Source organism: Cydia strobilella, chromosome 22 (genome assembly GCF_947568885.1).
Source record: "Cydia strobilella chromosome 22, ilCydStro3.1, whole genome shotgun sequence".
NCBI classification, from domain to species: Eukaryota; Metazoa; Arthropoda; class Insecta; order Lepidoptera; family Tortricidae; genus Cydia; species Cydia strobilella.
Window position 1 is genome coordinate 8,326,560 of NC_086062.1, and position 16,629 is coordinate 8,343,188.

Consider the following 16,629-nt stretch of genomic DNA (forward strand, 5'->3'; position numbering starts at 1 on the left):
TCGTTTGTCTTAGATCGGTCATTTCGAGTTATGTATTTGTAAGAAAGGGATAAGACATTAATTAACTGATATTCGGATAAATCGCGCGATGGACAACCTTTGCGCTAGGAACGACCCGGAGCGGGGGTCGAGACCCGTCTCTTGCAGGCGACGCCCCAGCTCAAGAACAGTTTTCGCCTCCGCGCACCAGCACCCAGACGTCTCCATGGCAAGGGGAACAAGAAGCTTGACAGCTCGGCGTACTTGTCCCTCATTACGGCCTGGCCACGACATTGCGCAACTGGCTTTGGCTAAGGCGACAACAAAGGTGGGAACGAAAAGTCCGATCGCTGTGTCTCGCTCCAACCTATAGTTGTCGCCTTAGCCTAAGCCAGGCAATGTCGTGGGCAGGCCGTTAGGGACACCGCCTGCTCAGCGGCCGCTTCTGCCGACCCAGGCGCGGATCCACCGTTGTGGGCAAGATGGGCATGCCCACAACCTTTTTTACACTTTCACGGTATATTGAGATCGATAGGCCTTCATAAAATAAAAAATTAAAACAATGAATCGTGCGTGATTCGGAACGCAGCAAAGAGCCATAGACAAAAATGGTGATACTTTTTGTCACATTTTTACAACATATTATCTGTTTCTTTTTGGCGCATGAATATGTATTAGAAAAAAAGAGATGACTACTGGTTGGAAGCGCGCACTCGCGCAGACCATAGACAATAGACAGATCTACTAATTTAAAAGCAAGAGTGTATTGATTTGTATGCATGCACATGTAGATTCCCGCCAAAATGCCAAAAGTTCCGAGGCAAGCCGCCATTCTTGAAAAGTTTTTTGTTAATGTCAGTCAGGGTAAAATAGCTGTGATAGTGTGATTGTTGTTTCGACACAATGGTAAGTTATTTTAATGAAATTATTGCTATTTTACCGCTCTAATGCAATTCCCTACTCTATATATCATTTGTAACTTTATTTTAACTTTGTTTTTTGGTCATTTCGGCCAGGGTTTACCTAAACAATCAGAGCAATTTATCGCTCTGATTGTTTCTCGACGTGTAAGTAAGCTACTCTATGTATATTACTTTTATAATAAAACAAAGTTACAAATTATCCAATAAAATATTCATTACCTACATTGTTTATCGATTTATTATTTGTACCTATGATATTTCGTGTTGTGTGTGATTTGTTTTCTTGAGGGGTTTTTTTGGCGTCTTCTAGTCAATGACTAAGTAAATATCTTGAAAATTAAATCCTACAACTACTCACGCAGCTGTGCAATAGGTATATATTTATGGGGCATATCATGCTATCTCGACTGAACATTTAGATTTAAAATTTTTAATTGGGTAGATTCTTTATGTACCTAGTCAAATATAAAATAATTTACCTACATATTTAGTGGTCGATTGAGTAGTAATGGAATACCTCATACTATAGGGAAATAAGTCAGCTAAGCGTAACTACGTTTACTAAGTATTAGGTTCAAGGGAGTTTAAAAATGATTCATAATACGTATGTATTATTAGTAATTTTCAAACTTTACCATACTATATATTAAGTAAGGAAACTGGTATATGGAGTACTCTATCAAAATGTTTTTACAAATATTAGCAACTCTCCCGGTTAGCGTTGCTACCGCAGAGAGATCTTTTTCTACTCTTCGCAGAGTAAAATCTTGGTTGCGGGCCTCAATGGCAGAGGAAAGGTTATCCGGGCTAGCTCTCCTGAATATACATAAATATACGAACCTAGATATAGATCAAATAATCAACGTTTTCGCAAAAAAGAAACGTAAGCTTGAATTTGTAATTTAAGTATTTACTTAAATAGCAAAATCAAACTTACGTTTGGGTGCTCCCACAGTTATACCTCGTTACCTCGCGCGTCCAATGATGATGCCTATGACAGTTCATTTTTGTATGGAACAGCTGTCACGTAAAATGTTCGTACACTTTTTTGGAAGTATAGCACATTCGTTTATTTAGAAATGTACTAATTAACTAATAAAAATACGGTATAAACATAAAATATTTCTTATCTTAAGTTCTTAAGCCTATTCAAATTTGACTTTGGAAAGTAGGTAAAGGTGTAAAACTGAGTCAAAAGTAGTACCTTAGTAATAAATGTAATAAATAGATATATATTGATTATAGTCTAGCATGACTTAATTGCTTTTAATGCAACTTATAGATTATGAAAAGCTCTGACAACTAAGTAGTCCACAAATTAGCTGTCTATCATTTATGATTTTTTACTTAGCCTCCTTGGGCTTACCGTGGGACTTAGTCAATCTGTGTAAGAATGTCCTATAATATTTATTCATTTATTTACTTACGCAAAAGGCTAAAATGTAAAATTCTTACTTTTTCATAACCTCGATACGAATGACTCCCTGTATACATAAGTATATAACAGATTGGCTCAAATATTTTTTTGCAAAACATTATTGTAAACAAAGAGAGTGGTGCAAAACTGAATCATTGCAAATAAATATGTATGAAGCAGACCACTGATTAATTTTTGCACGTAGTATTTATTTTTGCAATAATTACTAGATTTAAGATTTGAGAGAATTGCTGTTTATTATAAGACGCGTTACAATAACAAAACAAATTAATAATAAAATTTTATAGGAATGTAAATAGGTATAGTGTTGTAGCACTATACCTATTTACATAAAAAAATCCTATATATTTTTTTAAAGTTCCTACTTAAACCAACTTGTCTGAATTATATTGGTTAAAAAGGAGTAGTTATATTACTAATCATCAGTCATGATCATTATCTTTAATTTCTATTTAAGTAAAAAAAATTAAACTAATTATCTATTTTTAGTTCATGTACGTATAATAACTTGATGGATGTCAAAGGATATTTATGAAGATCTTAGAAGTTTTGTTATGAAAAAAAATAGACTACCCGACTACCCGCCAATCATACCTCTATGATTGGTGCAAAACATGGTAATAACTTTTTAAAGATAAAATTCAACATCCTATTTTCAAATTACTCAAAATAAGAAATAATTTACAGCAAACATAATTGCTTACCAAATTCGTATACCTACATTTAAGATTCATTTCAAAGTAGAGTAGAATGCGGTTCGGTTTAGCATCTAACTGTAAATAAAGTTATTTAATGTAAAATGTATACTAGCGTTTAATTTAATTTGATATCATTTGAAGTAGCCGAAATTTCATCAAATCGGTTCAGTAGTTGTAAATTAAGTCTCGCCTGGTGCATGTCACTTGCTGGTCACACTACAATTTCCGAGACACCGTCAAGACACCGCCCAGTTTAGTGTCCCTATTGGCTTACTAGCTGTGGCTAGTATAGGAAACAAAAAAAAAGATTGATTGAAATTGATTTGGAATTTAATCAAAACTGACTATTTAATTGGACGAAATCAGCTCTGAATTAATTCAAAGCCAAAGTCCTGATGCGCAGGAAAAAGGAAATAGGTAATCAAATTCAAAAGTCATTCATGACTCATAATTGCTTTATGAGCGAACTTAGAGTCGCACTTGGCCGATTTTCGGTTTTCGGGTGGCTGTGACCACAACCTTTTTTGAGGGCTGGATCCGCGCCTGTGCCGACCGCCGATCAACTAACTGAGGTCACAGAATAAATAATAGTACTAGGTACAGAAGATTCACTCTCTAACAAAACGCGTTTATTACGACAGATATGACCGTCCGTTCCGTAGCGGTGCGCGGCAATTACTATGGCTAGACCTCAGAACTGGGGGCGGCCGCATGTACTTGTAGCGGCGCGACGAAATCGCGGAGTGAGTCACGCCTGCTGATAGACGGAGAGCTGGTGGAAATTTGGAGTAGGTCCTTGAGGCAAGCTGAAAATTTGCCTGATGCTTCTCCTATCTTACCCTACCTCAGCACTACAAGTCTGGCTGCAGGGTAGCGGGTCTAAACCAACCTATAAATTTTTAAAGAATTTTTTTTTGGTGCCCAAAAAAGGTTCTTGAGGCAATCTGTAATTTCTACAAGTGAAAATTGAATATCTAAATAGTCATAAAAAAATTATGCCAGACGATTTGGCCGGGTCTTTAACCTTGCCAGACGCGTGCAAAATATTTTTTCAAAAAATTCAAAAAAGGTTCTTGAGGCAATCTGTAATTTTTACAGGTTAAAGTTAAGTATCTAAATAGTCATAAAAAAAATAAGCCAGACGATTTGGTCGGGGCCTTCTACCTGCCAGACGATCTAGAAAGTTACGTATGGCACTTACTCGCACGCAAAATTAAGTTTGTTATCCTGTATAAATGTATGCTAATACAAAGTTAATTTTGTAGTGCAGAAAATTAAAGATAGAAAAGTACAAATTTGGATGTACGATGTGATTGTGAGTATATATTTATGATAATTATGGGTATGAATAGGGTGTGGGCATAGTACATATGAAATTAGCGACAATATGTCCAGCTGTATCTCTATTGTAGATACATGGGTAGTTCATTAGTTATGACGAAGGCCTAGGCCGGGAAATATTTTTATTTTATTTTAATGTAAACATGGCGTGCATGGCTGTGTTCATGATTTTTTTTTCATTTTTCATATATCATATAATATAATTAAATAATAAATAATTTATTAAATAATTAATTAATTATTTTAGGGGTTTAATATAATTTTAGTCTAATTTAATTTTAATCTTAACTGTAATATAATAATTTTATGTAATGTTATAATGTAATGTATTATGATCCTAAGTTGATTGAAATAAATGAATAAATGAAATAAAATTAATTACATCACACGTTTAGGGGGGGAGGGGGTCAAGAAAATGTGACATGTTGTGAGGGAGTCACAAACTTTGTGACGTCACTATAAGTTATTTAAATTATTTTATTCGCTGTACAGTTAAATAACAAGTTTTTGGAACGATAATCGTTTTTAATCGTTTAATTTTCTTGACATGCAATGAAATATCGTCCTCATGTGCGTCAAAACAGCCTTCAAAGTATCACGTTTCGGGCGGAGCAACTCGAGAGAACTGTAAAGCGAGGTTTAGACTAGCAAGAACTTGCATGCAATTTACGTTACATTACCGACTACTAAGGTAAACTGCATTCAAAATGTTTATCAGATACCGCAATGTAATGAAAATTGCATGCAAGTTATTGCTAGTCTAAACCTCGCTTAAAGGAATTTCATACGAAATTGAGTATTTTTTTTTATTTTAATGTAAACATGGCATCTGTGTTCATGCGAACGGGCTAAACAGCTGAAATTTGTTTTAGTCGGAGCGCAAAAATAATCAAATTTTCTTTCCCGCGTAAGCAACCCTTAATTTATATTTAAAATAAACGCAAAAAAAAACAAAATCTTTATAGGGCTGTATCTGCTAAAGCATGCGTCGTAGCGCAAAAATAATAAAATTTTCGTTCCCCTCTAGGTAACCCTTAATTTATATTTGAAAAAAAAAAACCAAAAAGACAAAAAAATCTTTATAGGGCTGTATCTACTAAACTATGCGTCGTAGCGCAAAAATAATAAAATTTTCGTTCCCCTTTATAAAACCCCAAAGTAATATAATAAAGAACACAATGAAAATCAAAAAAGAAAAAAAAAAAGAAAAAAAATATATAGGGCTGTATCTCCTAAACCATGCGTCGTAGCGAAAAATAATAAAATTTTCGTTTCCCTCTAGGTAACCCTTAATTTATATTTAAAAAAAAAACAAAAAAAAAAATCTTCATAGGGCTGTATCTTCTAAACCATGTGTCGCCAAAAATAATAAAATTTTCGTTCCCCTCTAGATATGATCCTTAATTTATATTTGAAAAAAAAAAAAACAAAAGAAATATCTTTATAGGGCTGTATCTCCTAAGCCGTGCGTCGTAGCGTAAAATAAATCAAATTTTCGTTCCCCTTTAAAAAACCCCAAAGAAATATAATAAAGAACACAATGAAAATCAAAAAAGAAAAAAAAAGAAAAATAAATTTATAGGGCTGTATCTCCTAAACCATGCGTCGTAGCGAAAAATAATAAAATTTTCGTTTCCCTCTAGGTAACCCTTTGTAGCAACACATATTATATTATGTTTCAAATAATTTTATTGTTAATATTAGTTGCCCGCGCGCCGCGCTCCCGCGGCCGAGCGATGTACTTAAAAGTAACGGCACATCTTCGGGCGCATTCGTGCGCTCCCGGTTTTTCTTGCCAGATCAGTCGAATCCGCTACACGACGCCGGAAGGCCGCGCGCAGGCCAATCGCTCTCGCTTATGTTTTAAATACGTTTTACATGTACTTTTCTGTATTTCTTCTTCTATGGTGTCCTGTGCTATTTTCTTTCTTCCGTACTGTACTGACTATCTTCTGTGGACTGTGTTTAACCCTTAATAAACTTTATAAACGTTAAACTGCGTATATGTTATTTAATAGCTCCGTTGCTATAAATTTGGTGACTTTCCGACGTTAAAACTGAGTGCAGTGCAGTGTTATAGCGTCCGTGTAAACTTTAATCGCTATAATAAAGTGCGGAATAGATAATCATGGTAGAAACGACTGCTCCAAGTGCTACCACACCTACTCCACCGGTTGTTAGTGTACCGAGGACAGTAGATTCAACCGTTAGTGCGGTTGCCGTTAAAGTTCCGCCATTTTGGCCCGAGGAACCGGCTTTATGGTTTGCCCAGTTGGAGGGACAGTTTAGTTTGGCGAATATTGTGGCCGACTCGACAAAGTTTTACCATGTCGTGAGCAATCTCGAGCATAAATATGCAGCGGAGGTAAAGGACATAATAACAAAACCCCCGGCGACGGAAAAATACGACAAACTAAAAACTGAGCTAGTTTACCGATTATCCGTGTCCAAGGACAAGCGAGTGGAGGAGTTGGTGTCTCAAGCCGAGCTGGGTAATCGTAAGCCCTCGCAGTTTTTACGACACCTTCGCGACCTGGCCGATACCGACTTGTCGGACGACTTTCTGCGCAGCATATGGGCTAAACGTTTACCGCCGCATGTGCAGACTGTTATTGCTACGATGTCAGATGCCAGTTTGGATAAGGTTGCTGCGCTGGCCGACCGAGTGAATGATATTGTGGTACACACACCTCATGTTGCGGAAGCTTCTGGGTCAGCTGTTCCTGTTCTCGCGTCGTCATCTGTACCTAGCACAATGGAGGAGCGTCTCAACCGCCGTATAGATGACCTTGTGCGGCAAGTAGCCGCCTTAACGACTGGAAATTCCCGTGGGCGAGCTACATCGCGCTCGCGCTCCCGGGGACGTCACAGCTCTCGCTCAAGGAGTCGTGCGGGGAGCAACGGACTATGCTGGTACCACGACAGATTCGGCCCCCGTGCAACCAAGTGTCGCGCGCCGTGCAGCTGGACCGAGGGAAATGCCAGCGGCGGTCACTAATGACGACGAGTGATTGCCAAGTTTCCCCTGGTCGTCTTTTCGTCACCGACAAGAACACTAAACTGACATTTTTAATAGATAGTGGTTCCGATCTTTGTGTTTTTCCCTTTACTTCTGTAAATCCTCAGTGCCGCACTAAAGATAAATATCAATTGTTTGCCGCTAATGGTACTCCTATACCTACTTATGGCGCAATTAGTCTTACGCTTGATTTTGGTTTACGTCGCGCTTTTCATTGGCGTTTTATCTTAGCCGAAGTAACAAAGCCTATTATTGGCGTAGATTTTTTAGCTTTCTATAACCTGTTAATAGATGTTAGGCATAAACGGCTTATAGATTATTGTACTATGCTAACCGCTCGTGCTTATTCAGCCTCTTCTTGCTCTGTGAGCAGTATTAAGTCGATTGCAGGTACAACGGCGTATCACGAATTATTGCAGCAGTTTCCTGAAATCACGAGGCCTGCGGGTGACCCGACGGAGCGAGCCGTGAAGCACAATACGGTTCACTATATCCGTACCACCCCTGGCCCGCCGGTGTACTGTCGTCCTAGACGGTTGGATGCAGAGCGGCTCAAAATAGCCAAGCAGGAGTTCGACGATATGGTGCGTACAGGTATAGCACGCCGCTCCGATAGCCCCTGGTCGTCGCCCCTTCACATGGTTCCGAAAAAGAACAACGGCTGGCGACCTTGTGGCGACTATCGCGCGTTGAACGCCCGCACCATACCAGATAGGTACCCTGTCAGGCATCTTGCCGATTTCTCACACAACTTACACGGCTGTCAGATTTTTAGCACATTGGACCTGGTTCGTGCCTACAACCAGATTCCGGTGTTTAAAGATGATATTGCTAAAACGGCCATCACGACGCCGTTTGGGTTGTTCGAGTTCAGCTTTATGGGGTTCGGGTTGCGCAATGCCGCGCAGACATTCCAGAGATTCATTGACGAAATCCTCGGTGACCTGGAATTCTGTTTCCCGTATTTAGACGACATTCTGGTGGCATCTTCATGCGCGACCGAGCATGAGAAGCACCTTAGGCAAGTATTCGCGCGACTGCGTGAGCATGGTGTCCTAATAAACACCGCGAAGTGCGTATTCGGTGAGGCTGAGGTTACATTCCTTGGCCATCGCATCTCCAGCTCAGGCACGTCACCCTTACCTGAGAAGGTGAAGGCCATCATGGACTTCCCTCGCCCCACCAACATCAAGGCACTCCGTCGTTTCTTGGGTATGCTGAATTTTTATCGGCGTTTCCTTCCACACGCAGCCCAGAAACAGGCACCGCTAAACGGTTTGTTAGTAGGTCATCATTGCAAGAGCTCTGCTAAGATCGAGTGGAACGCAGACCTCAACGCATGTTTTGAGGCTTGCAAGGCGAGTCTAGGTAAGGCTACACTTCTTGTTCATCCACGTCCGAATGCGGATTTGGCTCTGGTCAGTGACGCCTCGGATGTGGCGATCGGTGGTGTGGTACAGCAAATGGTAGGTAACACGTGGGAACCACTGGGTTTTTTCTCACGTAAGCTGAACCCAGCCCAGCGCAAGTATAGCCCGTACGACCGCGAGTTGCTCGCAATTTACGAGTCTGTCAAGTACTTTCGGCATATGCTGGAGCTGAAGCCGTTCAGAATTTACACCGATCACAAACCTATCGTGTATGCCTTTACTAAACCCTTGGACAAGTGCTCGCCTCGCCAGTTTCGGTACTTGGATTTCCTTGCGCAGTTTTCCACCGACATCCGCCACATAGCAGGTGAGGAAAACGTGGTCGCCGACGCGCTCTCTCGTCCTGTCGATGCAGTCAGCGGCAATGCCATTGACTACAACGCGTTAGCTTCTGCTCAGGAACGCGATGCTGAGTTCCAGCAGTTGCTAAAGACCGGATCGTCATTGCAGCTCAAAAGGTTAGTTGTTCCTGGTACAGCTAGTGACGCTGCAGTTTATTGTGACACGTCTGGACCAATGGCTCGTCCGTATCTGACTCCCGAGTTCCGTCGACAAGCTTTCGATTCGATACATGGACTTAGTCATCCTAGCCCTAAGGCTACGACAAAACTTGTAACTCAGCGATATGTCTGGCCTGGAGTAAATAGAGACTGTCGCAATTGGTCTAGAGCTTGTCAACACTGCCAGCGATGCAAAGTGTCAAGGCATGTGCACTCGCCTGTAATGTCATTCGCGACTGACACAGAGCGTTTTGCACACGTTCATATTGACCTGGTTGGTCCACTGCCATTTTCGCAGGGTTTCCAGTACTGCCTGACGGCATTGGACCGCTTTACAAGGTGGCCTGAAGTGATGCCAATTTCTGACATTAAAGCAGAAACCGTCACTCAAGCATTTTTCTCCGGTTGGGTGTCGCGATTCGGATGCCCCAAGCGTATAACAACAGATAGGGGGAGGCAGTTTATTTCCGAGACTTTCCGGCGCTTGGCGAAGTCTATCGGAGCTGAGCACATACAGACGACTGCCTACCACCCCGCAGCGAATGGAATGTGCGAGCGCTTCCACAGACAGATGAAGGCTGCCATTAAATGCCATGCGAGCGAAGATTGGGTTGAAGTCCTGCCACTGGTTCTTTTAGGAATCAGGACGGCATGGAAAGACGACTTGGCCGCTTCCACCGCGGAATATGTGTACGGTCAGCAACTGCGCTTGCCAGGGGATTTCTTTGAATCCTCGGGTCAAGATGCGCCAGCTGATTACACAGACTTCCTCACTCGCTTGCAGCTTATAATGCGCAAGTTACAGCCTTCACCAGTGGCTCGCCATGGTACGCATAAAGTGTTCGTGCATAAAGACATGGCTACGTCGACGCATGTATTTCTACGCAATGATGCCGTACGGAAGCCCCTGCAACCTACGTATACTGGGCCTTATCAGGTGATTGAACGGGGAGACAAGTTTTTCAAGATCCTTATTAAAGGTAAGCCAAATAATGTCTCCATCGATCGGCTCAAGCCCGCGTACATGCTAGGCGAACCCGATCTTAGTCCGGCTCCTGATCAGCAGCTCGCAGCGCCACAGCCAGCAAAGGCCGAACGCAGAACTCGCTCAGGACGTGTTGTACGTTTCCCTAGTTACTTGTAATCGACCTAAAGGTCTCCGAAGGGGCTGATGTAGCAACACATATTATATTATGTTTCAAATAATTTTATTGTTAATATTAGTTGCCCGCGCGCCGCGCTCCCGCGGCCGAGCGATGTACTTAAAAGTAACGGCACATCTTCGGGCGCATTCGTGCGCTCCCGGTTTTTCTTGCCAGATCAGTCGAATCCGCTACACGACGCCGGAAGGCCGCGCGCAGGCCAATCGCTCTCGCTTATGTTTTAAATACGTTTTACATGTACTTTTCTGTATTTCTTCTTCTATGGTGTCCTGTGCTATTTTCTTTCTTCCGTACTGTACTGACTATCTTCTGTGGACTGTGTTTAACCCTTAATAAACTTTATAAACGTTAAACTGCGTATATGTTATTTAATAGCTCCGTTGCTATAATTTATATTAAAAAAAAAACAAAAAAAAATCTTCATAGGGCTGTATCTCCTAAACCATGCGTCGCCAAAAATAATAAAATTTTCGTTCCCCTCTAGATACGATCCTTAATTTATATTTGAAAAAAAAAAAAAAACAAAAGAAATATCTTTATAGGGCTGTATCTCCTAAGCCGTGCGTCGTAGCGTAAAATAAATAAAATTTTCGTTCCCCTTTAAAAAACCCATGTGATAAATAAAAAACACAATAATAATAAAAAACAACAAAAAAACGTTATAGGGCTGTATCTGCTAAACCGTGCGTCGTAGCGCAAAAATTATGAAATTTAAAAACAACGAAAAATAAATATATATATATATGGCTCTAGCTTCTAAACCGTGCGTAGTAGCGCAAAAATAATAAAATTTTCGTTTCCCTCTAGGTAACCCTTAATTTATATTAAAAAAAAAAAAAACAAAAAAAATCTTCATAGGGCTGTATCTCCTAAACCATGCGTCGCCAAAAATAATAAAATTTTCGTTCCCCTCTAGATATGATCCTTAATTTATATTTGAAAAAAAAAAAAAAACAAAAGAAATATCTTTATAGGGCTGTATCTCCTAAGCCGTGCGTCGTAGCGTAAAATAAATAAAATTTTCGTTCCCCTTTAAAAAACCCATGTGATAAATAAAAAACACAATAATAATAAAAAACAACAAAAAAACGTTATAGGGCTGTAACTGCTAAACCGTGCGTCGTAGCGCAAAAATTATGAAATTTAAAAACAACGAAAAATAAATATATATATATGGCTCTAGCTTCTAAACCGTGCGTAGTAGCGCAAAAATAATAAAATTCTCGCCCCCTTTTACCCCACACACTGAATAACCTATGAGTACATGAAACAATCACCATCATCATCATATTTGTATTATTATTTGTATTATTCAAGCATTAATAATAAAATAACAAATTCACACATTATAATAATTACAACACATTACTATTCTGTATTTAAATTGTACATGTATTTATTAAAATTACAATACATTCTTATAAATTCGGTCATATTACATTTACTATATCCCTACTAATACTCAGTGTACATAATTATCATAAATATACAAATATTCATAATCACAATCACATCGTACATCCTAATTTGTACCTTTTACCTTTAATTTACTGCACTACAAAAATAACTTTGTATTAGCATACATTTATACAGGATAACAAACTTAATTTTGCGTGCGAGTAAGTGCCATACGTAACTTTCTAGATCGTCTGGCAGGTAGAAGGCCCCGACCAAATCGTCTGGCTTATTTTTTTTATGACTATTTAGATACTTAACTTTAACCTGTAAAAATTACAGATTGCCTCAAGAACCTTTTTTGAATTAAAAAAAAAAATATTTTGCACGCGTTTGGCAAGGTTAAAGACCCGGCCAAATCGTCTGGCATAATTTTTTTATGACTATTTAGATATTCAATTTTCACTTGTAGAAATTACAGATTGCCTCAAGAACCTTTTTTGGGCACCAAAAAAAAAATTCTTTAAAAATTTATAGGTTGGTTTAGACCCGCTACCCTGCAGCCAGACTTGTAGTGCTGAGGTAGGGTAAGATAGGAGAAGCATCAAGTAAATTTTCAGCTTGCCTCAAGGACCTACTCCAAATTTCCACCAGCTCTCGGACCATGAAGTTTGTAACGTTTTATGAATAAGGGGGAAGGATGTTTATCTTAGCTCTGAAAGACGATTAAGTCATTCCAATTTTTTTGATGATTCAATCAGTGTGTCATGTAAAAAAATTAACTGTCTATCAGAATATTGATAAGGCATACGGGAAATCATTTTGTCAAGACAACGGATATTGACCAATAACAATATGAATCATGAATCATGATTGTTATAGCAATGGACACACCTAATTGTAAAATTTTCCGTGGTAAATAGAGATAAGTAAGTCAATGGTAAACTGATAGTAGGCAATTATCCTGATTGTGTCGAATTTAATCATTTGTTTTTTATTAGGTAGGTATTTTTTTCCCATTTATTTACATACAAGATGTATACAGTGGTACTACGTAAACAAAATTAATAATTTGTTTGTTTTGTTTCTTATTGTTTGTATACTAACATTATTTTTTAGTCTATTTGCACATAGTAACAATTTTATGGACAAAGGGCTGAAATAAATAATTTATTGTTGTACGTAGACTTACGTCGTATTATGTACAGTCGCCATCAGATATATCGGAGCGGCCGAGGTGATCAAAAATATCTAAACATGCATTCGTAACACCTTGACAATAGAGGCGTGTTCAGATATTTATGAGCACCATGGCCGCTCCGATATATCTGATGGCGACTGTACATAATACGACGTAAGTCTACGTACATGTAATAATAATACATCATTTATTTCCGTTATATTCATACAATATTTATGCAACTTGTTTTTCTTTTAATTCTGACTTCTAGGCAAAGAGCCACAAACCAATTAATATTTACTTTGTTTTTGTTTTCTAATTTTAGGTGTTTGCCGCTGTCTTAGAAAAAATATTGTGTGCAACGTACATAATTAGGTCTTAAAATTGTCAGGCCTTTCTTTACAAAACTAAACTTCGTTTCGTTTTGTAACTTTGGCCCTTGAATTTTAAGAACCCCTAGTATGTACCTGTTGCACAAAATACTATTATACGACAGATCTTCGATAACTATCGCCTAGAGCGCAAAACCACTAATGTTGGGGTAAGTCCGTCGCATCATCGTCAACAATGGGGCAATTATGTGCAATTACATATCGTGCAATCTTGGGCTGAGTCAAATGACAGATTTTTATCGCCAGACCACTTGAGAGCACAGATTAGAACGGCGAAGGCACTATACAAAGAATGTAAAAAAAATGTAAACCCTGTTAGTTATTAACATAAAAGGAACTCGGGAGATGTAAATGAACATAGACACATAGACATATGGTCCCCGACCTCCTGGACGGAGATGGCACGTGAAGAAGAAGAAGAAGAGATGTAAATAATCATTATTTAGAAAATACATATATAATGATAAAAAAAATGCCAGGGATATTGCCAAGACAAATAGACGACTACAAAAATGTATTAGAAATGTCGCATTAAAAAAATGCTGAGGGGTTCTCGCTTGACATTGCTATTTATACTTTATTATTATATTACTATTGACTATTGACATTTAAACTATCAATCTGCATTTTGTTGACTCTATTATTCTATTAATTATAAGGCATAAAAATATTCAATTTAATTAAATGTATTAAACTTAATTAATAATTAATTAATGCCTACTAAGGAATTTATCCAAAATTTGCATGACAGAATAGGGAGATATAGAAATGTACTGTAACTTTTTACGAAGTACCTTTGACTATAAATTTAATTCTATGAGTGTACTTTTTCTTATATCTGCGAGAAATGGCTTTTTTTTTATTAAAAAAATTATCTCACTGTATTTTTATTAGGTTGAATTTTAGTCAGTTAAAAAAGAACAAAACCAGCGTATGAAAACTAGGTAAACAAGCGTTCTAGATACTTACGTGTATATAGATGTAATATAAGAGATGGATATACAATTATTGTACATACATATTCAGTTAATCACAAGAAAATCCGAATGTGTGTACGAATAAAAACTATTATATTCTATTCTATTCTATTCTATTATATTCTATTCTATTCTATTCTATTCTATTCTATTCTATTCTATTCTATTCTATTCTATTCTAAAATCTCTAAGGCCCACAATCGACGGGTTGATCAACGGCCCACAGCAGAGAACTATGAAACTTCCCATAAAATTAAATATACCTAGATAGCGTTTTAATTTAACGGTCACGGATGGTTTGGAGCCACCCCTATTTAGTGACCACTAGGTGAACAATAATCACTGCTGAGACGAGTGCGCGGTAGTAGCAACAGTATCTTGACCGCCCACTAGTAAAACATTGGTTTCATGTGACCATAGGGACGCACAAGTTGTCCAAATTATAAGTAAATTATTTTCTATGTTTTGTTTTACTTTTAACATTTTTGCATTGTTCGTTTTCTTTTTTCTTTTTGTACACTAACCTTTAGGCTTTTAAGATGCATTATTTAACTAAAGACCTCCATGGATTATTATGGTTCGAAATAAAAAAAAATGTTTTATTAGACATATTGACCGGGATATAGACCGTGATTACCTTTTGTATTGTTTTTGAGGTAAGCACGGTCTATATCCTGGTCAATATAAGCCTAGTGAAACTAACCGTGAATCATTCAAAACTGCTAATGTTTTATTAATTTAGAACTAAATGAAGATTCTGTGGCTAGCAACCCTATGGCATTGTTATCGACGTGGTAGCAATTATGAGGACCTTGAACGTGGTGTCTTTGAAAATAGGTATTGAAAACTATCATCAGTGTTGTCGTCGCAGTATGTAAACAAACGATATTAATCACAACATTCACAACTTAGTTATTTATAAGGAAAACATTACCCGGGGTTTTGGGTGCGGCAGGAATGATGTCGTGTATTTATAACTTTTTGTTGTAAAATACTTACTAAACTATGAATTAAAAATAGAAGTAGGTAGAGCAAACTCCAAATGTACTTATACATGTTAAAATGGTCTCTGTGTTTCTATTTTTACCTATTTTTGGGTAGTAGGTATATGAAACGTTCCCGCACCCAAAATCCCGGGGTATGTTAATGACATAAAAGGAGTAAAAAATGTAAATACCTTTAAGTCCAGAGAGAGATGGCACCAACACGAATATAGCTGACACGTTCAAAAACACTTCCCAGTTCTGAAATGAAAAAGTACATTTAAACTTACTGAAATAAACATAAATTTTGATAACTGTTATTGCCGCAATCATAGTTTTGTTAGGTAGGTTAAAAAGGTAAAAGGCAGACAATGATAGCTGTGGTGTTCATGAATAAAACAAGCAGATGCTTTGACAACACTAGTTAGTGTCAGTACTGTCATGGCGGCGGCTATGTTACAAGCGCACTGTGTGGAGCAATAATAAATCGTTTTATTTATAGTATAATTAACTCAAGAGTGATTAGATTGACGGATGCAAATCCAAACACCACAATAGCCAACAGAAAAAATCTTATACTAGAAACTCACCTCCCGCCAGATGCAGATCAGTTTTAGATTATTTTAATTTAATACTGATTTGATTAAGTTGTAATCTTTATTGCACAATACATATAATAACACAAATAGGACAGTAGTTACAGTAAAGAAGTAGTATTTAAAGGATGACCACATCTACTCTGCCAAAAGTATACTTACCTTTAAAAAATGTCTTACCGTAACATGTCCTTAGCACTATACCGGCCCCGATGGTGCCGCATCATTGTCGACAAACATTTTTAAGCCTAATTCTGTAGGATGACTACTCTGCCCAGAGCATACGGCTAAGAAGAAAGGATGCCTTACCCTGACATGTCCCAGCACTATCCCGGCCCCGATGGTGCCGCAGCCAGCGATGAAGAACGGCACCGCCACCTGCATCATCGTTGTCCACCATTTTTCCTCCTATTTCTGTAGGATGACTACTCTGCCCAGATTAAACTACTAAGAAGACAGGATGACTTACCCTGACATGTCCCAGCACTATCCTGGCCAAGATGGCGCCGCAGCCAGCGATGAAGAACGGCACCGCCACCTACATCATCGTCGTCCACCATTTTTCCTCCTATTTCTGTAGGATGACTACTCTGCCCAGAGTATACTACTAAGAAG

At 38.4% G+C, this 16,629-nt stretch overlaps 1 protein-coding gene and 1 long non-coding RNA gene across 4 annotated transcripts in view; one reads left to right on the forward strand and one right to left on the reverse strand.

The window, feature by feature from the left end:
- LOC134751424 (solute carrier family 41 member 1) overlaps positions 1-16,629 on the reverse strand; it is a 90,022-nt gene that overhangs the window by 16,579 nt on the left and 56,814 nt on the right. For 2 of the 3 annotated variants that reach the window (XM_063686827.1, XM_063686828.1), the window contains exons 1-2: positions 16,324-16,425; positions 15,613-15,679 (exon numbers count right to left, since the gene is read on the reverse strand). In XM_063686827.1, coding sequence (XP_063542897.1) covers positions 15,613-15,679; positions 16,324-16,401 — 145 coding nt within the window. In that variant the 5' untranslated portion in view covers positions 16,402-16,425. Of the gene's footprint in view, positions 1-15,612; positions 15,680-16,323; positions 16,426-16,629 lie in introns of those variants that run through there. The other variant, XM_063686829.1, reaches the window with a different exon arrangement.
- Positions 1-16,629, forward strand: part of LOC134751461 (uncharacterized) — a 94,881-nt gene that overhangs the window by 12,493 nt on the left and 65,759 nt on the right. The gene's annotated exons all lie outside the window — the stretch shown is intronic.